The sequence below is a fragment of the Ranitomeya imitator genome, chromosome 7 (assembly GCF_032444005.1).
Source record: "Ranitomeya imitator isolate aRanImi1 chromosome 7, aRanImi1.pri, whole genome shotgun sequence".
Lineage (NCBI taxonomy): Eukaryota > Metazoa > Chordata > Amphibia > Anura > Dendrobatidae > Ranitomeya > Ranitomeya imitator.
The window spans coordinates 186,796,993-186,824,881 of record NC_091288.1 but is presented as its reverse complement, the minus strand read 5'-3'; the positions used below and the strand labels follow the sequence as shown (position 1 = coordinate 186,824,881).

The 27,889-nt window shown below is 42.7% G+C and overlaps 1 protein-coding gene across 1 annotated transcript in view; it reads right to left on the bottom strand.

The window, feature by feature from the left end:
* The window catches only part of DNAH3 (dynein axonemal heavy chain 3), a 332,604-nt gene that overhangs the window by 130,220 nt on the left and 174,495 nt on the right, over positions 1-27,889 (bottom strand). The window contains exons 21-28 of the mRNA XM_069734194.1: positions 18,679-18,795; positions 16,847-17,026; positions 15,590-15,726; positions 11,784-11,985; positions 9,019-9,111; positions 4,828-4,938; positions 4,488-4,602; positions 344-542 (exon numbers count right to left, since the gene is read on the bottom strand). Coding sequence (XP_069590295.1) covers positions 344-542; positions 4,488-4,602; positions 4,828-4,938; positions 9,019-9,111; positions 11,784-11,985; positions 15,590-15,726; positions 16,847-17,026; positions 18,679-18,795 — 1,154 coding nt within the window. The remainder of the gene's footprint in view (positions 1-343; positions 543-4,487; positions 4,603-4,827; positions 4,939-9,018; positions 9,112-11,783; positions 11,986-15,589; positions 15,727-16,846; positions 17,027-18,678; positions 18,796-27,889) is intronic.

Genomic DNA, 27,889 nt, shown 5'->3' with positions numbered 1-27,889 from the left:
TCATTGTTTTTTGTTCACCGCATTTTATATTTGTATCCTGTATGTAACCCCTTCTGGAATCAATGGTGCTCTAAAAATAAATAATTATAATAATAATTTGCTAAAACTAATGGCATATTAAGTGACGAGAACATGAAGCCTCCTGTTCACGTCTTAATTTTCATAAATAACATGGGTGTATCAACATGTATGAGGTTGGCTAGTAAACAAATGAAGAAACGATGCAGAGAAATGCGAGGTCAACACCATGAAAATTAATGAAGAGACTTTATATCAGTACCCACTATCGGAATATGATTTGCTACATTACATTGGGGCTCGTACACATACAAGTAGCCCATACCTGTAACAGCGGTCAGTCAGAGGAGTAATGACAAGTCGAGGTGAATTGCCCAGATACTCATAGCCATACTTGACTTCAGTAGTGATCATTCTGACCATGACATCTCGGCCTTCCCAGTAATATCTAAGTTGAGAGATCCACTGGAAGTCAGTCAGGCTGGATACGTTGTCCTTGGCCAAATTAGCAACGACATCACGGGCTGCAGAAGAAGAAACATTAGCTGTGTATTGGGCGTAGTTACAAGGGTTCTGCTTTCCCCCCTGTACTAAAAGCCTCAGCAGCATCTCCTTTTTCCTATTGTTTACATTTCACCTCTCCATAGGTAAAAGGAACAATTTTTCACTGTAGACAGATTTGTAGACAGATTTGAGCAGAGTGAATGATAAGTAGGGAAAGAAGCATTTTTGGAGCATGAATTTATGCTGTACTCCTTGGACATCCAACCCCAGGACTCCATTAATAGTACAGAGTACTGGAGCTTATACAGAAGGACTATGTAAGCTGCACGCCCTTCTAGAGTCTGACCAAACAAAAACCCACAAAAACACACCAGTTTTTCATATTTGCAAGTTGTAGTGGACACATCCTTACATATTGGTTTAATGAATTACTGTACACAACGCCTCACTTTAGAGAGTCCAGAGTTTGCAGACACTATTGTCTCCTGAAGCCTAAATGCCTTTATTCCATAGCAAAGTCCATTTTACGAATTGATGTATGATAGTTGTGATTGCCATTGGAATTTATGCACATTTCTTACAAAATATATAAAAAATATGAGGAAAAATTAATCAGATCCCTTTTTCATAGTAGAAAAAAAGGAAACATTTGGAACAAGGTAGATTTACAGAAAAATTGATTTCTATATTTATTGAATGACGCTGTTTGCCTGTTTTACATTCCGACAAGCCAATAACCATGATTACAGGAGATTATTTAATCCCCGTTATTACAGAAGATTATTTAATCCCCTGTTCACATTTATTCGCTGATCTCTTCTGAACATCTTTAATTACAGGTATTTTCTGGTAAATGCCATACAAACAAGCTGCACTCTGCAAGTAACATATCAATTAGGTCTTGTTGCCTGCGCAAGGAGCCGCTGCGTCACTCCGAGGGCACTGGAAGGATCACGCTGGTGGATATTATTGCTAGGACACAAACAATGGACTGAAACCTCTAATTCCATCATTTTCTGTGTAAAGCATCTCCTGCAATCATATCTCTATGCTGTGATAGAAAGCCGTGGTTTTTAGGTCAGAATAAAGCCTGTTATTTTATATTTTTGCCATGTTTTAATAGGTGTAAAATCTATTATAGGTATAAAATTCAGAAGGAAAAAAAAAAAAAACAGATATAAATCCATAAAAGTGAGTGATTATATAAAGCTGGGAGCTTGATTTTTCTGGTACAGAGCTCCAGATCCCATGCAGTGACAGAGATTTAAAGGGATATTCTAAAATTTGGAAGTTATGCCCTATGGCTTATAGGACCTCCACTGATTTTGAGAACCAGAGCCCCGAGTGAATAGAATGGGGGAGCTGATCATGCACATTGTTGCTTTATTCATTATTATGGCAGTGTCAAAGACAACCTGATTGTCCACAGCCAGTTATCTTTTTCTCTGAGATGCTTCAGTATTTTAGAAAAAACATAATTTGAAGATCTGACTGGGGACTATACGCAGAGAGGAGACTAGTCCTGGGTCGCCCTCACCCAGCTTCTCCTCGCATTGTTATAGCTAGGAACACACATGGGAGAGACCTGTCAATCAACCAGAGAAGGGCGGGGAGAAGCGGGATGGAGGGGGTGCCGGACAAGTCTCATCTCTTCCTATAATCCTCGGCTGGCTCGTCAAACTGTTTTTTCTCTGAAATGCCAGGGTGCTACAGACAAAAACATACATGGCTGCAATCATGCACTCCGGCTGTTGTTCATGCTGCCCACAGGTTGAAATAAACCAGCCGGACTTTAAATACAAACGGTTCCTGTAAGATCTCACATCCAAGCAGGAAAAATAGAAGTGCACTCACCAGTCTTTATGAATTACGAGCCTTTATTGGAAATACATGTAGGTAATTTTAAGGGAGAACGTGGAAGGAACGGACGACGGCCGTTTCGTGCTGCTGCACTTCTACGGGTCTGTAAGATCTCAGATTGCTCCTAACTGAGTGACATTGATACACTATCTATCTAAAACTGAAAAATAAAAAGCAGCACAAAAAAATGATAGGGTGCAAACACCTTCCAGGCATGTACCAAACCTTTGCAATAAATCCCCCAAAAATGAAGGCAGCAAACCAAACAGCTGAAGATTCACATGCGGCTTATTGGCCCATGTGCAACGTTTCGGTCCCAAGTGTGGACCTTTTTCAAGCTTGAGAGAGGTCCACACTTGGGACCGATAAATTGCACGTGAATTTTCAGCTGTTTGACGTGCTGCCTTCATTTTTTTGGATCTATCTATCTATTGATCTATCTATCTATTTGTATAAATCATAAAAAAGGAGGCAGCACTCCAATCAATGATGAAAAATTGGACTTTATTAGCCCATATGATGTAGCAAGGTTTCGACTGTGACCAGCCTTTCTCAAGCAGTGAATAGGTACAAACATCAGATATATACAATGCCTCACATCATCATAAATTGATACAATCATTACTGAAATTTTACATATAACATACAAGTGCATAATCACATGTTATCAATACATGATTCTTATCAGTACATCTATCTAATATCCATCTCTCTAATATCTATCTGTCTTTCATATCTACCTATTTCATATCCATCTATCTCATATCTATCTATCTATTTAAAATCTATCTATCTACTGTGAGGCAGTGACTGGTGTTACCTGTAGGGGTCACTGTATGTTTACCCCAAGGATGTGCACAGAGGCGTATTGACGTCATGAGAGGACATTGCAGTCACAGGCATAGCTGTGGTTGCAATGCAGACTAAAGTAAGTATAGGTCTTGGACATGCTAGTTGTCCAAGGCAGATTTAGGGAAAACCTGCTCTGGGATTTGGGTGTTTTGAAACAGAGTGCATATGGTATTGGTGCAGTCCATTTCATTCCTGGCCCGGGTTTTCCATGTGGCCCAAGGCCACAAGTTGTTAGTTAAAAACCCTACAGTATACGGTTTGGGTGTGTCAAGGTCAGAGTCAGTCTGGTGTATGCTAGAGGGCAGAGCAGTCGGCTCTGCAGAGCTCCTGTGTGAGGCAACACAAGCAAATGGAGCCAAGCAGCCAGGGGAGCAAAGACGCCTGGCACCCACAGCGTACACAGTAGAACTGGTCTCGGAGGTGGACTGTCTTGTGCCCAGCGGTGAACCGGAGGTAGACTGTCTTGTGCCCGAAAGAAGGACTGGCATGTTTAGTGACTGCCAATTGGAGGATATGGTGCCTGGTTGCAAACCGGAGGATATCATGTACTGTGTAATGCTGTGAGTAGAACGTTAACACGGAGTAGTCGCCCACAGCAACTGGTCTCAAGAGGAGGACTGGCGTGTTTAGTGACTGTAAACTGAAGGATATTGTGTACTGTGTAAAGCTGTGAGTAGCACATTAACACAGCGGTGTAGTCGCCCAACATAACCGGTCAGAGGTGGACTGGTGTGTTTAATGAATGTAATCCAGAGGATATGTGCCCGGCTGCGATACGGAGGATATCGTGTGTTGTGTTTTGCTGAGTTGAACATTAAAGATACGTTTTGATTTCAACTTTGCTGGGTCACTGCGTCATCACTGCATAAGTGTGCTACTGCTGCATCACACTACCTATCTATCTAATATCTATCTAGCTATTATCTATCTATCTATCTATCTATCTACCTAATATCTATCTATCTCTCATGTCTATCTTTGTATCCATCTACCTTATATTATAAGCTAAATATAATTATGTAAAGTACCCCGTTTTTCACACAACCATACGCTGACAGCTCTATAACTTCTAACTGAAATACATTCACATTTCTGCAAGTTTTTGATCCTCCCGCAATGTTTGCTCTGCACCTTCTTATATGATGCAGAGGAGAAAGTAATCATACGCAGGCATTGAGAAGTCTACTTCAATATCAGAGAAAACTGCTGAACGAGTAATCTGCAGTGGCAGTAATCTTGGAAATAAATCTTACCGTGTACATCAATAACCGTAAGAGCTCCTAAAGTTGCTCGCGCACCTCCAGACAATTTTCCTCTGACCAGCTCAACTATCTCACTGATCTGCTTATTGCTTTTCTTCAAGAAATCCTGTGAAAAATCACGTATATAATGGTAAGTTAACACTTATCTCTAGGAATATCCCAATGGGTGTCTATAAAGTGGCCAATTGGTGACTAGCACATAGCTGAAAAGAGACTGTCAACCGTTGACAAATGGTCAGTATACAGTGCAAGTAAGGTTCCTTACATGCAATTCATGACACTAAATGATAGGTAAATGTATCATAGTAACGGTACTGAGGGTCTTACTTACTGATAAAGTGCCCTCAGTAATAGCTTCTGATACTTCTTTAGTCCAATATATTGAGGAAACGCATATAACGACTTGTCCAGGCCACTGAAGAACCCACTGCTTTCTAGGAACCTATCAGGACAGAAACGCTACTATTATTTCACATAGATTTTGGAAGTATAGAATTGTAATATCGGCTGATATTTTACACTATCTTTACACATACATCGGTGAAGTACTATAAAATCTAAATACCAATACAGGATATATGCAAAAAGTCCCAACAATACAGAGAAAAGGACAGATTGGTAGGTGGGAGTGGCAATAATTAAAATGCACCAATCATTGATTAAATGTAAACATATCAGCAATAGTAGGTATGATGGGTATTTACGGATTAATACTGTATAGTGTTCAAAATGTCTATAGCCATACAATAAATTAAAGAAGTTGTCCACTACTTTTACATTGATGCTTTATTCTTAGGACAGGGCATCAATGTCTGATCGGCTTGGGTCCGGCAATCGGCACCAGCGGCAGTGGCCGCTGGCCGGTAGTTCTTACTAGCGGAGCTTGGTCGTCTAATTGTAGTGGCTGGGGCTTGTTTCTGCACATCCACCTGCTATAGAATTGAATAGGAGGCGGATGCGTAGTACCCCGCGGCTGGCACTACAAGTAGACGAAATGGACCTGTAGAAGCGTGTAATACGTGAAATGGCCGTAGTCCTCTCCTTGTACAGGCATTTTCTGCAAACGTACTGCCCTCTGTAACCATGTCCATACCACATTGAAAGAAATAAAGGACAAAGGTTTTTTTAATTATTCGGAAAGTTGGAGTGGTGCGGCTTTTTTTCTTTTTTCTTTGGATCTTTGTACATGTGTCTCCAAGCAAGCACACCCACTACCATGGATGTTGTGAATTCTGCTCTTGGGTTCCCTCCAGTGGTTGTAGGTGGGAATGCAGTTGTCTCTGAGTCACAGACCTGGCCAGGTGTATCCGATGATTACAATTCTGACTGGGATATTTAAGTGGGCAGGATCCTTTAGCCCTTGCCAGTAGTCAATGTTCCTTGTGAAGTGTTGGATCACTTTCTGGCTTCTCCTGCTCGCTGCCTATTTCAGCAAAGATAAGTGTTTGGTTTTTGTTTCTGTGGCACACTGCCAGTGTGCTTGTTTCAGTTTTATTCCTGCTCTGATTGTAGGATTCACTGGAGTTGCAGATATACGCTCCTACATCTTTTAGTAAAGATGTAGGAAGTTTTTGTATATTCTGCTGTGGATGTTTTGAAGGGTTTTTTATACTGACCGCACAGAACTCTGTCCTATCCTGTACTGTCTAGCTAGAGTGACCTCCTGTGCTAATCGTGTTTTTCTGCCTGTATATGTTTTTTCCTCTCCGACTCACCGCCAATATTTGTGGGGGGCTGTCTATCCTTTGGGGATTTTCTCTGAGGCAAGATAGTATTCCCATTTCCATCTTTAGGGGTATTTAGTTCTCCGGCTGTGACGAGGTGTCTAGGTGTGTTAGGTACACTCCACGGCTACTTCTATTTGCGGTGTTAAGTTCAGGATTGCGGTCAGTACAGTGGCCACTTTCTCCAGTGAAAGTTCTCATGCAGCTCCTAGGTCACCGGATCATAACACGTGGATTCATCGGGCAAGGTGACGCTGACTCAGAAATAACCTTCTCCACCAGTGAGTATAAACGTTTTTCTTAGTGCCATTCTGTTTTTTTTTTTTTTTTTTTTTCCACTATATTACACATATGCTTGTGGTATTGATTTATGCAAATTTTGTTGAAAGGACAGTGATAATTTACGTTACCCCTTTTACGAATTTTGACTTATAGATACATCCAAGGTAGTCTCCCTGCCTCTGATTCATGCTCCGGCATTGAGCTCGCATCTTTCCCTGCACATGACAGCTGATCTGATCAGTTATTATGTGCCTTTAACAGACACGGGTGAATCTGCAATCCACCCATGGCTGTTAAAATCTTAAATGCCGCTGTCAGAGATTGACTCGCACATTCATTACATTGCTATAACAGATTAGCAGATAGATTTCACTAGTCTGTGTAGATAATATGATGAGTCCTTGCTGAGTCCAGTTGTGGGAAATGTTCCACCGCTGTGAGTTTACATTAAACTGTTTAATGTGTATTGAATGCATTTTTAGATGGTAAAGCTGTGCAATTCTATATTTTACTGACAGTCTGCAACAAGATATAAATGAGCAGGGCCGACTGATCTACAGGAAACGGTAGTTAAGAGTTCATTTAAGTGTAATATTCCTAACTCAAAGCTGGAGCCGCAGTTCTTCTTATCAGGCGTTGGAGAAGTGGTAATACAGCAATCACATAGAACCGTCCTTTTAAAACATTTAGATATGAAAACATTTTATGTGCCAATTTTGCCCATCCAACCATATTCTACTGGCAGCAGTTTGATGATCTTCCCAAAACTGCAAATTATCACCTTTCCTGCATCCAATAATTGGTGGGGGTTTGATCGTTGGGTCCCTCACCACTCCAGAATATTGAGCTGTCCAATGCCCGTTGGTCTGCACACGTATATCATCACTACTTTTACTGCCTGCTCCAGTCTGATGAGGCTTTTTAAAGCCCCGTTCTTTGGATCGGTGGGAGTGCCGGAAGTTGGATAGCCACCAATCTGCAAGATTTCAGCTACCCTTACGATAGGTGATAACTTTATATGCCATCCCAAAATTTAACTAGCGGAACTGTTTTATTGAGAACTTAGCCTTACATAATCATACTAGCACAGCACATTTTAGTGGTGTAGAGCCTAAGAAATTGACTATTAATTCAAATGCAAATGAGGAAGTTTCGGTGCACCATTGGCGCGGCCAAGAGCTGCGTTGCACCCCCACAATTTGCATTTTGAGGACTTTCCCAACTTCGGATTCACAGTAATTGAGTGCCCAAAGTTAGTGCTGCCTGAATTCAGCCCACGTGTCTGCGCATGCGTATTAACACTGCCTGAGCACAGATATCACACGTGTCAGTGTGTGCACGAAAACACTACGGGCGTATGCATTCTGCTCCCCGGCTCCTGTCTACAGCCGCAGGGACTGGAACATAATATACGAGCACACCCAGAAGCTCGGATAACATCCTAGTGTGCTCAAATAACATGTTATCCGCGCACGTTCGCTCATCACTACAGCAGACTAAACTGAACCCAGTGCAGAAAATTAGAGTACAATGTCTCCTACCTCAGCCAGTTGATGTGTGCCAACTGCAAAACACAGCTTAGTGCAATTGTTGCACATTGCCACTTCTTTGGGTGGCATATTACATCCAATAATAACGCAACATCCCAGCTGTAACCGGCATTTAACGTGTCATATTTGATGAGGCCGAGGATATGACCCCTATTTGCACTGTCAAAGGCGTCACAAAAGTGTGCCAACCAGAGTACAGACAGCGCCATCTTTGGGGGGTGCGGGATCCTTGCATTCGTCATAGGGTGGTGATTTTTACCTGTTGACGACAGTTGACTAACTGCCCCCACAGTAGCCCCCACAGGCATCATATACTCAACTAATCCAGGATCCTGACGAGTACATCATCATCACCACGCCAGGACTCTGACATCCTGTGCCTGCCCGGTAGTCTCTACCACGGCATAGCTCTAACATTCTATAGACCACAGGGAACACATGCGACTATGATGTAGGTGCACAGGCATACATATCCAGGAAGACACCATGTTAAAAGATGGAACACCTATGTCTAAAATGGGTAACTTAGAAAACATAGAAATGGCCCACAACAGCAGGGAGGAGTGACACTGAGGATCTGGTAATCAGGATAAGTGCTTTAACTCCAAGGGTTATACAGCCATTCTGGCATGCATGATCTAAGTAAGTATACCATTCTCATCAAGTCTATTGTGAGTAGAGATGAGCTAACCCGAACTTAAAAGTTTGGGGTTCGTACAGGATCGTTAGTGCGGGGCGCTGAACGAAGAACATGGACTTCTCCAGGAAGTCCATTGCTAAGATCAGAGTTCCGGGGAAAGAGAGAGAGAGTTCTGGTTCTCAAACTGAACTTTGGATTAAAGTTCAGGTTGGGTACCAGAAGCCGAACTTCCACGGGTCCACTCATCCCTAATTGTGAGATCTTGTGATAAATCCGCTTTAAAGCAACTGTTATAATAAAAAAAATAGATACAGTAAAAGCCTTACCTCAATGTATCCCTCAATCCCATCATAAATGACTTGTCTCATGCTGCCCAACATATTTTCTTCCACTTGCAAAAGCCATTTTTCCACCATACCCTGCAAGGCAGACACACGAGCACATTACAGTGATGTACCATGAGACACGTACACCTTCATTAGCACAGAGATATATTACACATGTCGGTTCCCTGCACTCAAACCATTTGATGCTCTGCGTTATATGTAGGAAAACAATACCTCTAGGAAACCGTTTTGTAAGAAATAACCTAATCTGAATAATTAATCTAGTGAGGTTTGACCGGAGGCAACCATATAGATACATCTGTCTTCATGAATGACGTTTCCCGGCCCAGGCTCATTACTACAGGTCCATTACTGATGACTTATAGGATGGGGAGGTGAAGACAGCTGTCTACCATCTCTGCTGACAAGTACCTACTTAAGACACACAAAAAAGCAATAATATAGAATATCTCTTTTATACTCGGGTAATATCTAATTAATGGTCATAGTTAATGGAACGCAACAAATATGTGAGGTTTATTAATGAGTTCTGCAAAATACGCGCGCCAAATATATATACATAAGCCACATAGTGTTGGCGCTTGGATCTGTACATTATATAACGTTTTCAGTGTGGTAATTCAGCCCAATTTATTGTTAATATAGACATTGGAAAATGTATTCTATGATTGCATATACCGTAGATTAGATGATAATTAGGGCATGGGGATCATTTCCAATAAGCTGGGGGTCCGATTACTGGTGCTCCCACCCACGGCGCTTCAGATTGGAGCAGAGATCAATCATGCGCAGTGCCACTCCATTCATTCTTAATTTTTGCTAATTGTTGCACTTGGCTGCTTTTTGGCACTCCCATTACAATGAATTGAGCAGCAATGCACATGATAGATCTTCCCCTCCATTCAGGTTCTTGAGATCGGTGGAGACCCCAGTGATCGGACCCTCAGTGATTGAAAGTGATTCCCTATCCAATAAATATATTCACCAAAACAATAACAATTATGTAACTTCTTTTCTTAAGACTCCGCATTGTTTCGTTCCTCTGTTATTCGTCTTTGAAATGATTGACAGCTGGGTGTTACCAGTTGTGGGCATGTCCCCACACATAGTGTGCTGACAGTAGTGACTCTGTACGTACACACCCTTTTAATGGAGAACCTAGATGTCAATTTATTGTGGGAGATGTAAAAAGAATAGTATAATGTAAAGTTTTAAGAAAAGCACTTCAAAATTGTTATTTTATGAAAAATACAAGTATTATCTTAAGGCCCCATTCATAAATCCGTGTTACACGCACATATTTTTCATGGACAGAACAAGTACTCATTATAGCCTATGAGCATGTTCACATATCCATTTCCAAACCGATCGGCCAGCAAAAAAGGAGACATTTGTATTTCATCTGATTTACGGATTCAACTCGCCCATTCTTGCAAATAAGTCTGAAAACCCCCCATCAAAAACAGATAAAGCGCGAATGCTATCCATGTGTCATCTGATCACTGCCTATTTTTTAATGTTTCATTTGTACTAGAGGCGCTTTTCTTTCCATGAGAAAATCCGATGCCGCTGATGGTAAAATCGGACGCACCGACCAAAAATGGATGAAAACGGCGTCAACATGCTGCTGAAAGAGTCAGTTTTTTCTTGTAAGCAAAAATAGCACATCTGAATGAGGCCTTAGAGAGGACCACAGGCAGGGCTACAAAGGAGCTCCATAATGACAAGCACAAAGGCCATCAACAGACCCCCGGCTGTCATAGAAACCCATCAGAGAACCACGATCAAGTCAACACCGGCATTGATGGGTGCATGGAATGACGTGCCCCTTACGTTAACCTGACAGCAGCATTTAACAAGTTAACAATTTTTAAACGCAGGTCCTGGCTGTAAAACACAGCCAAGACCTATTGGGTATGGGGTGGACTCACCCCGTGACACCACTCCATACATGAACAAATAATGAGATTGGGCTGTGTTTCCGGCTACCACAGACTCCCTCTAGACATTGTAGCTAAGATGTAGTCACAGATAAAATCGATTTGTGGGACCTTGTCCAATGGCCATATCAGTACTCTGTGGCCGAAAGACGGGAGTCCTGACGACCGCCTCTTACCCAACAGCATCCCTGACTCCTCTTTAGATTAGCCGGCCTGGCAAGACGTCATAGTTTTGGTGTGACGCACATATGTTGTCGTGCCAGGCCAGTTAACGAAAAGAAGACCAGATAGAAGATGGTTGGCTGGGCTCCGGTCCGATGGCCACAGGATACTCACTTGGCTGGGCTTCTAGACCGGGTCTGGCAAATCGATTCGCACCATCATCCCATATACAAGCTTGCTTGCATGTACTGTAATTTTATGGCTTATGACTGGACATCAATTTTAATATATTTTAAAGAACAGTATTTTTTTGTACACAACTTCCCACCCAATCTCATCACATGGCAATTAAAAAAAAATATTTTATATGTCTATTTATCCTGCTCTTATTCTAGCATCTACGCCTAGCATTTCACTTCATACAGACAAGGTCAGTACACCGCATTGCTAATACTGGAGATCTAGTGCACTACGCATTAGTCAAAGAACAGAACATTATTTATTAGTTTCAATTCTCAGGACCGGATACTGGATGGATGGATTTTAGTTGTAGCTGTAGAGTAAAGTATTTCCTTTTTCCAATGAGTTAAGGTTAATAATCGGAATAAGACGCATAAATTGAGTAGAATACAGGTACATTACTTTAGCCTTTGCCGGGTAGATCTTCTGCGTTAAAGGAACAGTTTCCATCTCGGAGCTGATAATTCCAGTGATCTCCATATCATCAGTGAATTCCAACTTTGCAATCCCTTCAAAACACTTCTTCAGATGAGGTTGTACCCGTAAAGGGTCTTTAGTTTCAGACAGGATTTCAAGGAGTTCGTCATTGGAGAGGAAAAAAAACCTTATTGAAAAAACGACACGAATTAAAAAAAAAAATTCTTAAAGCGCTAATAAAGCAATAATTATTCCAAATGACTTTATATAGTATCTGGATGTTGGATGGTTAATTGTACATTTCTGAACATGGGATGGGCGAATGTAATATTACAGTTGGAATTTTGGGAAAATTGCGACATCACCTGAATCCTGCTGATTTTGCCTAACATTTAGTGGCAGTGGCCCAGGGGTGACACTTTCTTTGCCCACTTTCTTTGGCATTACTAATATTCATGGCATCCCAAAAAGTGGAAACTGGACTATACTCATGCAGACATTTACTTGGGCAGTAACTGCTGGCCGGTAGCTATTGCTCTGGCTGTACGTAGACCCATGACTGAGCCACTGACCTATCTTCATATGTTGTACTGTAGACTACATCTCGCTTGGTCCTCAGCTCATAATCAAAAAAACGTTCCCCATCAGAGGCATTGCACCCAGTCCCTGGTTTCTGTGTTATAAATTGGTAACCACAGGATAGTTGCTGATCGGTCGGAGGCCTACTGACCTCCAGAACAAGGGTCCCGATTTCCCATTTAAATAAAAGTGATGATTGAGCAAGGGCACGTCTACTCCATTCAAAGTCTATATTACTGGTGGACATAGCCAAGTGCAGCACTCAGCTACCCTCGTCAGTCTTACAGACAATAAATGCTTTGTTTATGTACTTCAGTTCTCGTGGTGAGACACTCAATAATCGGCATTATTTGTGGATAGGTAAAAAGCAGTAATTGTGGGTGAACTCTGAGATTTTGCTCTTTTGGCAAACGTGGTTCTCCTTGCAGAGAACCAATTAGTATACAATGTCTTACAGGCAATGATTAGACACGGCGTGATTTGAAGGATCCATTTCATCAGTAAACTGTGACCGCTGGATGGGAGACCTAAAAACTGCCTCTCCGTGGCATTTCTTTTGATCAGCCAGCCTGGCACGACAACACGTGTATCACATTGCAATGATGACATTGCGCCAGACCGGCAAATCCTTAGAGGAGCCGGGAATGGCGTTAGGTAAGGGGTTAAGCCTTGAAACCTGGAACCCCCATAGACAGCTGTTTAAGAGTTCTAGTAAAGAGTAGGGCAGTAGGTGTCCATAACGCAGTCATCAGGTGGTCGTGGTTTGTATAGTCTCTGAAATGTAAGAATTGTTGCTCACCAACCTAAGGAGGAGGTTTTGCATGTCTTAGCATGAGGGAATTACCCACAGTCATCTCACTCAAAGTTCATGTGATCCTATTGTTACCCGTCATGTATTCTAGCAGCTGCAGGACTCTTCTAATCCACAGTTTTTCAATTATCAAAATTTATCCTATGCTCAATATTCTATCCTAGTGCGTATAGAGCAGCTCATTTTCTTCCAAATCAGTCTGTTGCCTGAACGCTGTTCACAATCCGCACAAATGATTCTCTGCAGCATAAATTTACTTTTGCTCTAAGCTTAAAATCCCCAATGTGAAATGTCTTCATTTGAAATGCAAAAAAATACACTTCCTGCATGATCTCCAAAAAGAGCTCCATGGGGTAATCCGAGAAATTATGTCATACTGATCTATATTTATAGAGATGCATGTATTTACAAGCTGACAAATTATTTCTTCACACACTGCTTTCATGGCTTTGTCTTAATGGCTCATGCTTAATGTGATGGCACGCGTAAGGACCCTATAAAATGTATTATGGGTCTATCACCATCCTGTGTGCTGCCTCTGTGAAATACCATATGCTCTTCTGAAAGCAATACTTCCAGGGAAAAATACTTCCATAGGGGCTTTCTCTATTAAAGGGGTTGTCCGGGACTTTAACATTGAAGGCCTATCCTCAGGATAGGTCATCAGTGTCTGATCGGAGGGAGTGCACAGCTGTTCCTGGTGTCATCGACGGTCGGGACTGCTCAGTTATGGAGCTGCACAGGAGTATAGTGGCCACGGTTGGGAACTGTACATCTGACACCTACTCACATCACTAGCGGGTGGATGTGCAGTACCCGTCCGCAGCCACTAATTTGTTGACAGAGCTGTTGTCAAGATTAATTTTTGGATTCATGACAGCTCTGGTTCCGCTATAATTTAAATATAGCTTTTTTCCTTGCAGGCCAGCAAGGGTTAATGTCAGTTTTCCTTGCTGGCAGCCGCTGCTTTGCTGGTCAGCTGATGTGGGTGGTCATCACTCCCACCATCCTTTAAATAGTCACCTGACACATCAGCTGACTGTTGGGGATATAATTTTTCACTGGAGAACAGCCTATGAGTGTGGAGCTCTCTGGTGTCAGTGTGCATCAGCTGCTTGAGGTCTTGGTTCCGAATCCTCTGCTGTGTGGAGCTTGCAGCAACAGCTTGAAAGCCAAGTTTGCTTATTCCCTGTCTTTGTCTCATGCTTGCCACTTCCCCCTGTGTTTACACCATCTACAGTGGTGAGGCTAGCATCCCTGCCGGCCAGTGCGCTAGCCAGGGTATAGTGAGCTGACAGCTAGAGATGAGTCACGTGACAACGGCGGGGGGATAGACCCACATAGGGCGTTAGGGGAGCTTAGGGATAGGCACAGGTTGTTGTTTAGGAGGTGCCCCACCCCTCATTCCCTATTGTTAGGGCCTTTGTTCCCCTTTTTCCATCCCCATTGTTGGTGTTTGTTGTGCCATCCGCTGGTCCGACCCTTGTGGGTTGTGACAGCTGTGCAGCTCCATAACTGAGCAGTTCTGGCCGCTGCCAACACCGGTAACAGCTGATCGTCGGGGGTGCACTCCCATCAATCAGATATTGTTGACCTATCCTAAGGATAGGTCATCAATGTTAACGTCCCAGACAACCCATTTAATAATTTATCCCCTATTCCAAGAACAGGGGTGCCAAAGTCCTCTGTGTGAATGGAGTGGCAATGAGCATGTGCAAGAGCTGCTCCATTACAGAGCTTGTCCAGGACAAGTTATCACCTCCACAGGAAAGGTGATAACTTTTATCCCTATTAGAAGGGAGGGGAAGTGGGCATGTGCAACCTGTGCTCCATTCTTGACCTGTTGTGTTTCATGCTGCGCTCAGCTCATCCAGTAGCCCCATTAAAGAATAAATAGAGTGGCGGTCAAGATAGAAGTTACCCAATCCGGTCCCTACAGAGGGACACCCACCAATCAGGAAGTCACTACCTATCCTTTCGACAGAAACTTGTTTTCAATGGATAGCCCTTTTAACTGTCTATAAAGGGTCAGTGTCGTGAGCGCTATTACTCTATTCCCAGAGTAGACCAGCGGGAAAGAAATTTAATTGAAAGGGAACAACTCTTTAACTAGTTAAAGGGATTTCCTTTAACGTTAAAATGAATAACCTATCCTTATAACAGGCCATTAATATTAGATCTGTCAAGGTCGCTCTCTCCAAATCAGCTGTTTCCATATAGATACATCAAAGAAATTCACTTGTGCTATATTATCTCTATAGGAGCAGACAAACTATATACACTGGCGGTATAATAAAAATAATATCAATGACATATTAATGCTTACTTACAACCATAAATGTCTACGTAGAAAGAAACATATCAAATGTTTTATGTTTCCTTTGGAAGAAAAAGCATTTACCTTGGAAAAAATAATCTTTTCTTCTCCAAATAAGAATTCAATCCCTTCTGAATATCTTCCAAGAGGATATTGGATTCTTGAAGCCTTTCTAACATGTTTGGCTGTTTGGTTGCGATAAGCACTCTGGTATCTTTTACCTGATAAAAAATTAAGGACCTGTAGTTAGGAGAGGCTTCATTGTGCTCGGGAATTAGACAGAAACTGTATTATGTCATGAATGCTTTTCATAGCTATCAGCATTGCATCGTACGCCGGCTTGGCCATAGAAAGATTCATTTCTTGGAGCACAGGAAAATAGAGAGGGATTAAAATGAATGGATATGTAAGTGAAAAATTAAAAATAATCTAGAAACAAAAATCAAGAAATTTAGTTCCCAAGGTAAAATGAATCTGCTATTGACCCTGTATAGAAGAGAGGGAAGATTTACAAAAAATACAATATACAATGTACAATTCCTAAGAACGGCCACCATATAGCATACGGAGCTGTGTTGTTCCAGATTTGTACAGCTGATTTGTGGGGTTACCGGTGTCGGATGCTGTCCGAGCTGATACTCATGACCTATTCCAAGGATAGGTCACCAATATAGGCATGAACAACCCCTTCAAGGGCCTGAATGAACCAGTCAGGCAGAGGACTACAGAGACACTTATGTTACATCATCTATTTTGGCTCCGATACCTATTATCAGAATGATGTGCCCACACATACACCATCCTACCTTTATGGCTCCTGACGTACCACACTACTTTTATACTCATTAGATTGTAATTTCTGTTTATGATTTTCTTCTTCCGAGCATTTAGAAAATCAGTATAAATTTGATTATTTTCACTGATCGGCCAAACAAAGTCTAACATTTCAGTAGGGAACATCTGAATTTATAGTTAATGTTACCTTGCTGTTTTGACGGGTGGTCCCCTGTCCTCTGGTTTGTTGGATTCATACAAATGAAAGGACATTGAATATGCAGCGATAATAATACATTGCCACTAATGAAGGACGATAACCAGAAATATCCATGCGTCTGAGCCTCCGCTCGGTGGGTTTTATGCTCTTGTGGAGCACATTTATCAGTCACAACTGGTTATGTGTTGATCCACAAAGGACTTTGGTCATTGACACACACAAATCATATCCGCTCTGTGTTAAGAGCAGAACCATCTCTGTGGATGACGGATGTGATAAAGGCACCGGTCTTTATTCTTACATCACTTAGATTCACCCAGGGGCAATGTAAAAACTCCTTTACATACCGATTCGGACATAATGTCCTTCCAGGTGCTGTCCACAATCCCAAATTTCCGTCCTTCTTCTGGCATTTGAGCAATGATGTCTTCAGAGCTAAATATGGGTTCTAGGTAGAGCCACGTCGCCTGGCACTTTAGCCAGGAGTCCAGAATATCTTGAATCAGAACCAGCGTCTGCTCCCACTCCTGAAGAAAATGTTACACATATCGGATGTATTAGTTGACCTTAAACCCCAATATCTACCCAGGAGTACAGAGCTTTACAAAATTCATCCGGTAGGAAGTTTGGGCAATAGGTCCCCTGGGAAAAATTATGCAAAATAATCTCTTCTCCTGAAGACAGTACACCTAGTACTCTAGCGTTTATTATTGGTGACCCTGAATGTCAATGTTGGAAAGGTTGTGATTTTCATCTTACAGGGTCACCACAGATAAGTGGCCTTAGAGACAGTTTTCTTCCTTCTAAAGGAAAGCTATTCTGCCTTAAAAAACACTTTTTTGCTAGCACCCTCTCCGTCCTTTGTGTCCTTTACTTTGGCAAAATTTCTGTCTTAACTTTTCATATTTTTTCAGCCATTTTATAAATGTATTGCATAACATAGCTGGGTAGGGGGTATCATTGAGAAGTTGGCAGAATAGGAACCCACTTGCGGGATCAGTCAATATTTAATTTTTCATGCTTACCTATGTACTGTATCTGCAGCCTACGATCATGATAATAATGTAACATTTAACTGCTTTATTTTATGGTTCTAGCAATGTCCATGTATAGGACTAGATTTTTTAGTCTCTCTGGTCTCATCTCGGAATCTGACGTAGGGTTTAGTAAAATTTTAGAAACTTAAAAAAAAAATCATATTATAAGGTACAAGGCATTGAAACATTTCCTCCAACACTTGCTGGGGGCACTTTCTCTACATAAATGGCACTCGTCCTCCCCCATTACTTAGAACTATAAGTATGCCAAGTTACTTAAAGGGGTTGTCCGTGATTTTAACATTGATGGCCTATACTTAGGATTGGGCATCAATGTCTGATCCATCTGGGTGCGACACCCGTCGCTATGCTGTCAAGCTGTTCCTGGGGTCGGCAGCGTCCAGAATTGTTATGGAGCTGCACATCACAGCACCACTGATGGAATAATGGCCGGAGCAGTTTCAGCCGACGACGAAATCAGGAGCAGTTGATCGGAGGGCATGCAGGGTCGCAAACCCACCGTTCAGACATTAATGACCTATACTTAGGATTGGGCATCAATGCCTGATCGTGGGGGTGCGACATCCGGCACCCTGCCGTTAAGCTGTTCCTGGTGCCGGACAGAACTGCTCAGTTAAAGAGCTGCACATCACAGCTCCATTGACGGAATAATGGCCACTGAGTGGACGTAGCTGTGCTGCGTAGCTCCGTAACTGAGCAGTTTCCACTGATGATTCCATCGGGAGCAGTTGATCGGAGGGGATACCGGGTGTCGCACCCCCACTGTTTGGACATTGATGACCTATCCTAATGAAAGGCTATCAATATTAAAGTCCCAGGCAACCCCTTTAACACTTGATATAATTAGAATATGTTATTGTTGTGGTGTTAAATTCCTACTCTATCCTTCGAATAGATTTCTCGCTCCCCACGGCTATGACCTCTCACTGCCATAATGTCTCCTGTACCATATTAGACATGTATTGTTTACTGCAAGATCTTTAATCTACGTCAAGTCCTTTTTTAATTTGTTTATCTGCTTTAAATAAAGATGGAATCGTTAATCAGAAAAATAATTAAAGCACATAATGTACTCATAGTAAGCGGTTAGGTCATACGTAGCTATTGCATTTTCCTCTTACCCTAGCTTCAGCTTCAATTGGTTTAATGAATGGTGAACCACACATTGTTTGGGTTTTAATAATGTGGTCGTCTAGCAGTAATTGAATATCATCAACAGCGGAGAGGATGCTTGTACTCTGTGGAAAAGAAAGGTTATATGAAACATGTAGTTAATCACAGATGCGAGTAGGTGTTTTCAGCATGTGATGGCCAAGAAAATTAAATTTCTATTGTATGACGTGTGACGGCAATGGCATTAGTTAATAAGTTCACCTCAGTTGACTTTTTAGGGATGTTGGATGATTAGAAAAATATGGATTTTTTCCAGAATCCCCCCATCCATGGGTTGTATTAGTTATTACATCTCAGCTACTTTTGGAATATAAGCAGTCGCTGTTTTTCTAATTGTGTAAAAATTTTTTATAGCAATTGTCCCATTACATAAATGCTTCCTAGAATGAAGGGTTCCTGTTTCTTAAACTACTAATATTGGGGGTAGCTATTGAGGATGAGCAAAATGATTCCTGGGCATCCCAGGAGGAGTTTCTGATAAGTAGGACTGGCACAACGTCCTGTGTAGAAGACGTGCCGGTGATGCTGGCAGGTTTGAGGAGGTTCACAGGGCTCTGGTCCAGTAGCCATGGACTTCTGCTCAACTCTACTAGCATCAGGCATAAGAAAAGTTAGGTACACCTTTTTTGAAGATTCCAGGGGGGCTGAGGTAAGAAGAAGCTGGTCACACTGCTGTCTACCATGTCTTCATGAACTAATACTGAAGATACCAGGAGAATGACCGGGCCCAATTGGAAGGGGGCCCACAGACGCCAAAGGTTATTTCAGCTGTCCGATTCGAGGATGCAATTCAGTTGAAATGTATTGAGGCGCAGAGACCTGCCGGGTCCCTGCACAGCAGTACAAGCTGCCGGACAATTAGAGGCCTGCAGCTGAGGCCTCTTTGCATTACTTGGACAATGACCATTGACTTAAATTGTAACTACATTTCTTTTTTCTTTATTTTTTTTTTATATAGCGCTAACATATTCCGCAGAGCTTTACAGACATTATCATCGCTGTCCCCGATGGGGCTCACAATCTATTCCCTATCAGTATGTCTTTGGAAACCCATGCAAACACGGGGAGAACTTACAAACTCTTTGCAGATGTTGTCCTTGGTGGGATTTGAGCCCAGGACTCCGGTCCAGCGCTGCAAGGCTGCTGAGCTAACCACTAAGCCACCATGCTGCCCGTACATTTAAAAAATATTAGATTTGCGCACAGGAAGCCAGATGAAAACAATGTTAAATCCCTAGATTATGAAAGAACACACTAAATGAAATCTAAATAGAAAAAATGTATGTTTACTCAGGATATATATTAAAAAGTTGTATAGTGTACACAAGAGGGGGGTAGTAAAATGTATAGAATATAATACAATACAATAGAACGTAGCTAGCCTGGGGTATTATCTACCAAACATTCATAAAAGCCTTATAAATCCACCAGGGCGACCCATTATATCTGGGATACAAAGCCTTCCGTTCAATATGTCAAGGTTTGTGGATCTTCATTTACAGAAATTGGTACCCCTGCTACCGGCACATCTAAAAGATAGCACTCATATACATAATTTACTAGAAAAAATGGAATGGAAGGACTACTTTATAATGGGCACGCTCGACATCACTTCCTTATATACTGTCATTGAAAATGAAAAAGGCTGTAATTCAGCAGTATACTTTTTAGAGAAACTAACTTCTTTACCCAAGGAAGAAATAGAATTTTTGAAAGATTGCCTGTTATTCATTTTAACCCATAATTTTTTTTTAGATTCGAGGAGCACTACTATGCCCAGGACTGGGGTACAGCAATGGGGACCACGTTCGTGCCCAGTTATGCAAACTTCTATGTGGGGCGATGGGAGGAAGACCTGGTCCTCTGGCATCGATTTATAGATTATGTCATTTTTATCTGGTCAGGAAGCCAGAAGTCCTTAAGTCAATTTTTAACTGATATTAATAAAAATGAGTTCTTTTTAAATTTTACTAGCAATATTCGTAATAAAAAAAATTAATTTTTTAGATCTAAATATTTTTATTGAAAATAATCGTATACACACTTGTACTTATAACAAGACAACAGATGTCAACAGTTTCATCCAGATGGATAGTTGTCACTTACCAAATTGGCTAATAAACATACCAAAAAGGCAATTCATGAGATTGCACCGGAATTGCTCAAATCCACAACAATTTGATAAAGAAGCTGAAGTATTAACTGCTAAATTTTTACAAAAGGGCTATGATGTAAGTTCATTGAGGGCATCAAAAGACTATGTTGCCAGCCTACCATGCCAAGAGCTCCTGAAAGAAGCACTGACAAAAAAACAGGAAACAACAGATTTTTTGTACCATAGGTGCGATTAAACTACCCAGATTACTTGCTTTTTTAAATATAAAGCATGGGTGTTCAGGGATAAGGGCTCCCACAATTTTGCCATCCTTAAAGGGAACCGGTCACCCCCAAAATCGATGGTGAGGTAAGCTCACCATCATCAGGGGCTTATCTACAGCATTCTGTAATGCTGTAGATAAGCCCCCGATGTAACCTGAAAGAGGAGAAAAAGACGTTAGATTGTACACAATACAACTTTTTAATATATATCCCGAGTAAACATTCATTTTTGCTATTTAGATTTTATTTAGTGCGTTTTTTCGTAATCTAGGGATTTAACATTGTTTTCATCTGGCTTCCTGTGCGCAAATCTAATATTTTTTAAATTTCTTATCTTTTTGACAACATGGTGGTTATTGTCTAGATTTGCAGCAATAGGACACCTTATATACTAGCGCCGCTGTAAATATACATTTTAGCTAAACTGTAACTGTACATTGCCTAATTTCCCTGTGCAATGCTTAAAGGGGTTGTTCTGTCCAAACCGATAAGTCTGCAGTCACCCTGTGGGTCTGAAACTGGTGAATTCCAGCAGCGCACAAAGAGTGACTGCAGACTTGCTGATTTGAACCGGAAATCCCCTTTAATGGTGCTACAAGAGGATAAAACACATTATGTGGAATTTCTTAATACATGAATGGCAGAAACATAACTAATTTTTTAGCAAGCTGCCGTATAATTGCACAAACATTTCCATATTTGCCAACTAGGCTCTGCTTTACCAAGGTGCTGTTCACACACAGCTCTGGAACATGACGGTACTTGTCTGTCTACTCGACTCTACTGTTCTAAGGTGCTGTCTGCATACTCAGCTCTGCTGTACCAAGGTGTCTAACTGCATACATTACCTTGCCACTCGAAGGTGCTGTCCACATGTAAGGGGAAGCGGAGAGATCCCTGAAGAGTGATTGCAGAATGTCACATTAGTGGAGAAAGGCTGCTATCTGCTGGTCAGGTGAAATGAGACGGCACCAATTTGCTCTGAAAGAGTTGCAGGTTGAGGTACTTCGGGTGCTGGACCTGATCAGGTGGCTGGCATCCCAGAGATGCTGAATATAAAATGCCTGCGCTCCAAACTGTCAGCTCTGCACGATCAGCATGTTGCCTGTTGTGAATTCTGTGGCTGAGTTCACTTCTGTGGTCACAAGTGGTATTGCAGTCTCTGGGCTTCCTCCCTCAGGTGTTTTGGTGAGCTCGTTGGCTGCCTTGCTATTTAGCTCCACCTGAGTCTGTCTTCCTTGCTCCTTGTCAATGTTCCAGTGTTGGATCTGAGCTACTGCATCTTTCCTTGGGCCTGCTGCTCTGCTAGATAAGTGCTTCTAGTTTGTTTTCTGTTTTTTCTGTCCAGCTTGTTATTATCTTTTGCTGGAAGCTCTGAGAAGCAAAGGGGTTCACCGCCGTGCTGTTAGTTCGGCACGGTGGGTCTTTTTGCCCCTTTGCGTGGTTTTCGTTTTAGGGTTTTTTGTAGACTGCATAGTTCTCTTTGCTATCCTCGCTCTGTCTAGAATATCGGGCCTCACTTTGCTGAATCTATTTCATTCCTACGTTTGTCTTTTCATCTTGCTAACAGTCATTATATGTGGGGGGCTGCCTATTCCTTTGGGGTATTTCTCTGAGGTAAGTCAGGCTTGTATTTCTATCTTCAGGCTAGTCAGCTCCTCAGGCAGTGCCGAGTTGCATAGGTAGTGGATAGGCGCAATCCACTGCTGCTTCCAGTTGTGTGAGGATAGATCAGGTACTGCAGTCTACAGAGATTCCACGTCTCAGAGCTCGTCCTATTGTTTTGGGTTATTGCCAGATCTCTGTATGTGCGCTGATTACTGCACGCTGTGTAACCTGATTGCCAGCCATAACAGTACAAGGAGCCATTCAATGATTTCCAATAGAGGGAAAAAAGAAATCCTGACATCATTTTTTTTTCTTAGCTCTGTCTTCAGTCTTTTTTTTCCCCTAGACATTAGAGTGCTTCAGGACACAGCTGTGGACATGGATATTCAGGCTCTGTGCTCCTCAATGGATAATCTCGTTGTAAATGTACAAAAGATTCAAGATACTATTGATCAGAAATCGATGCTAGAACCAAGAATTCCGATTCCTGATTTGTTTTTTGGTGACAGAACTAAGTTCCTGAGCTTCAGAAATAATTGTAAGCTATTTTTGGCCTTGAAACCTCATTCTTCTGGTAATCCTATTCAACAGGTTTTGATTATTATTTCTTTTTTGCGCGGCGACCCACAGGACTGGGCGTTTTCTCTTGCACCAGGAGATTCTGCATTGAGTAATGTTGATGCATTTTTCCAGGCGCTGGGATTGCTTTACGATGAGCCTAATTCAGTGGATCAAGCTGAGAAAAATCTGCTGGCTTTATGCCAGGGTCAGGATGATGTAGAAGTATATTGTCAGAAATTTAGAAAATGGTCAGTACTCACTCTGTGGAATGAATCTGCACTAGCGGCTTTGTTCAGAAAGGGTCTCTCTGAAGCTCTTAAGGATGTAATGGTGGGATTTCCTATGCCTGCTGGTTTGAATGAGTCTATGTCCTTGGCCATTCAGATCGGTCGTCGCTTGCGCGAGCGTAAATCTGTGCACCATCTGGCGGTATTGTCTGAGAGTAAACCTGAGCCTATGCAGTGCGACAGGACTATGACTAAAGTAGAACGGCACGAACACAGACGTCTGAACAGACTGTGTTTCTATTGTGGTGATTCTACTCATGCTATTTCTAATTGTCCTAAACGCACTAGGCGGTTCGATAGCTCTGCCGTTATTGGTACTGTACAGTCCAAATTCCTTTTGTCCATTACCTTAATGTGCTCTTTGTCATCATATTCTGTCATGGCGTTTGTGGATTCAGGCGCTGCCCTGAATCTGATGGATTTGGATTATGCTAAACGTTGTGGATTTTTCTTGGAGCCTTTGCGGTGTCCTGTTCCGTTGAGAGGAATTGATGCTACACCTCTGGCCAAGAATAAGCCTCAGTACTGGGCCCAGCTGACCATGTGCATGGCTCCTGCACATCAGGAAGTTATTCGCTTTTTGGTACTGCATAATTTGCATGATGTGGTCGTGTTGGGGTTGCCATGGCTACAAACCCATAATCCAGTATTGGATTGGAACTCTATGTCGGTAACCAGCTGGGGTTGTCAGGGAGTACATGGTGATGTTCCATTTTTGTCTATTTCGTCATCCATTCCTTCTGACATCCCAGAGTTCTTGTCGGACTTTCAGGATGTATTTGAAGAGTCCAAGTCTGATGCCCTACCTCCGCATAGGAATTGTGATTGTGCTATCGATTTGATTCCTGGTAGTAAATTCCCTAAGGGTCGTTTATTTAATTTGTCCGTACCTGAACACACCGCTATGCGCAGTTATGTGAAGGAGTCCCTGGAGAAGGGACATATTCGCCCATCGTCGTCACCATTGGGAGCAGGGTTCTTTTTTGTAGCCAAGAAGGATGGTTCGCTAAGACCGTGTATTGATTACCGCCTTCTTAATAAGATCACTGTTAAGTTTCAGTATCCCTTGCCATTGATTTCTGACTTGTTTGCTCGGATTAAGGGGGCTAGTTGGTTTACTAAGATTGATCTTCGTGGTGCGTATAATCTGGTGAGAATCAGGCAGGGAGATGAATGGAAAACGGCATTTAATACGCCCGAGGGTCATTTTGAGTATCTGGTGATGCCGTTCGGACTTGCCAATGCTCCATCTGTTTTTCAGTCTTTTATGCATGACATTTTCCGTGAGTATCTGGATAAATTCTTGATTGTTTACTTGGATGACATTTTGATCTTCTCAGATGATTGGGAGTCTCATGTGAAGCAAGTCAGAATGGTTTTCCAGGTACTGCGTGCTAATTCCTTGTTCGTGAAGGGATCAAAGTGTCTCTTCGGTGTGCAGAAAGTTTCATTTTTGGGGTTCATCTTTTCCCCTTCTACTATCGAGATGGATCCGGTTAAGGTTCAGGCCATCCAGGATTGGACTCAGCCGACATCTCTAAAAAGTTTGCAGAAATTCCTGGGCTTTGCTAATTTTTATCGTCGCTTCATCTGTAATTTTTCTAGCATTGCCAGACCATTGACCGATTTGACCAAGAAGGGTGCTGATTTGGTTAATTGGTCTTCTGCTGCCGTGGAAGCTTTTCAGGAGTTGAAGCGTCGTTTTTGCTGTGCCCCTGTGTTGTGTCAACCTGATGTTTCTCTTCCGTTCCAGGTCGAGGTTGATGCTTCTGAGATTGGTGCAGGGGCGGTTTTGTCACAGAGAGGTTCTGGTTGCTCAGTGTTCAAACCATGTGCTTTCTTTTCCAGGAAATTTTCTGCTGCTGAGCGTAATTATGATGTGGGCAACCGAGAGTTGCTGGCCATGAAGTGGGCATTCGAGGAGTGGCGTCATTGGCTTGAGGGTGCTAAGCATCGCGTGGTGGTTTTGACTGATCATAAGAACCTTACTTATCTTGAGTCTGCCAAGCGCTTGAATCCTAGACAGGCCCGTTGGTCGTTGTTTTTTGCTCGTTTTGATTTTGTGATTTCATACCTTCCGGGCTCTAAAAATGTGAAGGCGGATGCTCTGTCTAGGAGTTTTGTGCCCGACTCTCCGGGGTTATCTGAGCCGGCGAGTATCCTCAAGGAAGGAGTCATTGTGTCTGCCATCTCCCCTGATTTGCGGAGAGTGTTGCAGAAATTTCAGGCTAATAAACCTGATCGTTGTCCGGCCGAGAAACTGTTCGTCCCTGATAGGTGGACTAGTAAAGTTATCTCTGAACTTCATTGTTCGGTGCTGGCCGGTCATCCAGGAATCTTTGGTACCAGGGAGTTGGTTGCTAGATCCTTCTGGTGGCCATCTCTGTCACGGGATGTGCGTGCTTTTGTGCAGTCCTGTGGAATTTGTGCTAGGGCTAAGCCCTGCTGTTCACGTGCCAGTGGGTTGCTTTTGCCCTTGCCGGTCCCGAAGAGGCCTTGGACACATATTTCGATGGATTTCATTTCTGACCTTCCCGTTTCTCAAAAGATGTCTGTCATTTGGGTGGTCTGTGATCGCTTTTCTAAAATGGTCCATCTGGTGCCCTTGGTTAAATTGCCTTCCTCCTCTGATTTGGTGCCTTTGTTCTTCCAGCATGTGGTTCGTTTACATGGCATTCCTGAGAATATTGTTTCTGACAGAGGTTCCCAGTTTGTCTCGAGGTTCTGGCGAGCCTTTTGTGGTAGGATGGGCATTGACCTATCTTTTTCCTCGGCCTTCCATCCTCAGACTAATGGCCAGACCGAACGAACCAATCAGACCTTGGAAACATATCTGAGATGTTTTGTTTCCGCTGACCAGGATGATTGGGTGTCATTTTTGCCGTTGGCTGAGTTCGCCCTTAATAATCGGGCCAGCTCGGCTACCTTGGTCTCTCCATTTTTCTGCAATTCTGGGTTCCATCCTCGTTTCTCTTCAGGACAGGTTGAGTCTTCGGACTGTCCTGGTGTGGATAATGTGGTGGACAGGTTGCAGCAGATCTGGACTCAGGTAGTGGACAATTTGACCTTGTCCCAGGAGAAGGCTCAGCTTTTCGCTAATCGCAGACGCCGTGTGGGACCCCGACTTCGTGTTGGGGATCTGGTTTGGTTATCTTCTCGTCATATACCTATGAAGGTTTCCTCTCCTAAATTTAAACCTCGTTTTATTGGTCCGTATAGGATTTCTGAGATTCTCAATCCGGTGTCTTTTCGTCTGACCCTCCCAGACTCCTTTTCCATACATAATGTATTCCATAGGTCGTTGTTGAGGAGATACGTGGCACCTATGGTTCCATCTGTGGAGCCTCCTGCCCCTGTTTTGGTGGAGGGGGAATTGGAGTATATTGTGGAGAAGATTTTGGATTCTCGTGTCTCTAGACGGAAACTCCAGTATCTGGTCAAATGGAAGGGTTATGCTCAGGAAGATAATTCCTGGGTTTTTGCCTCTGATGTCCATGCCCCAGATCTTGTTCGTGCCTTTCATGTGGCTCATCCTGGTCGGCCTGGGGGTTCTGGTGAGGGTTCGGTGACCCCTCCTCAAGGGGGGGGTACTGTTGTGAATTCTGTGGCTGAGTTCACTTCTGTGGTCACAAGTGGTATTGCAGTCTCTGGGCTTCCTCCCTCAGGTGTTTTGGTGAGCTCGTTGGCTGCCTTGCTATTTAGCTCCACCTGAGTCTGTCTTCCTTGCTCCTTGTCAATGTTCCAGTGTTGGATCTGAGCTACTGCATCTTTCCTTGGGCCTGCTGCTCTGCTAGATAAGTGCTTCTAGTTTGTTTTCTGTTTTTTCTGTCCAGCTTGTTATTATCTTTTGCTGGAAGCTCTGAGAAGCAAAGGGGTTCACCGCCGTGCTGTTAGTTCGGCACGGTGGGTCTTTTTGCCCCTTTGCGTGGTTTTCGTTTTAGGGTTTTTTGTAGACTGCATAGTTCTCTTTGCTATCCTCGCTCTGTCTAGAATATCGGGCCTCACTTTGCTGAATCTATTTCATTCCTACGTTTGTCTTTTCATCTTGCTAACAGTCATTATATGTGGGGGGCTGCCTATTCCTTTGGGGTATTTCTCTGAGGTAAGTCAGGCTTGTATTTCTATCTTCAGGCTAGTCAGCTCCTCAGGCAGTGCCGAGTTGCATAGGTAGTGGATAGGCGCAATCCACTGCTGCTTCCAGTTGTGTGAGGATAGATCAGGTACTGCAGTCTACAGAGATTCCACGTCTCAGAGCTCGTCCTATTGTTTTGGGTTATTGCCAGATCTCTGTATGTGCGCTGATTACTGCACGCTGTGTAACCTG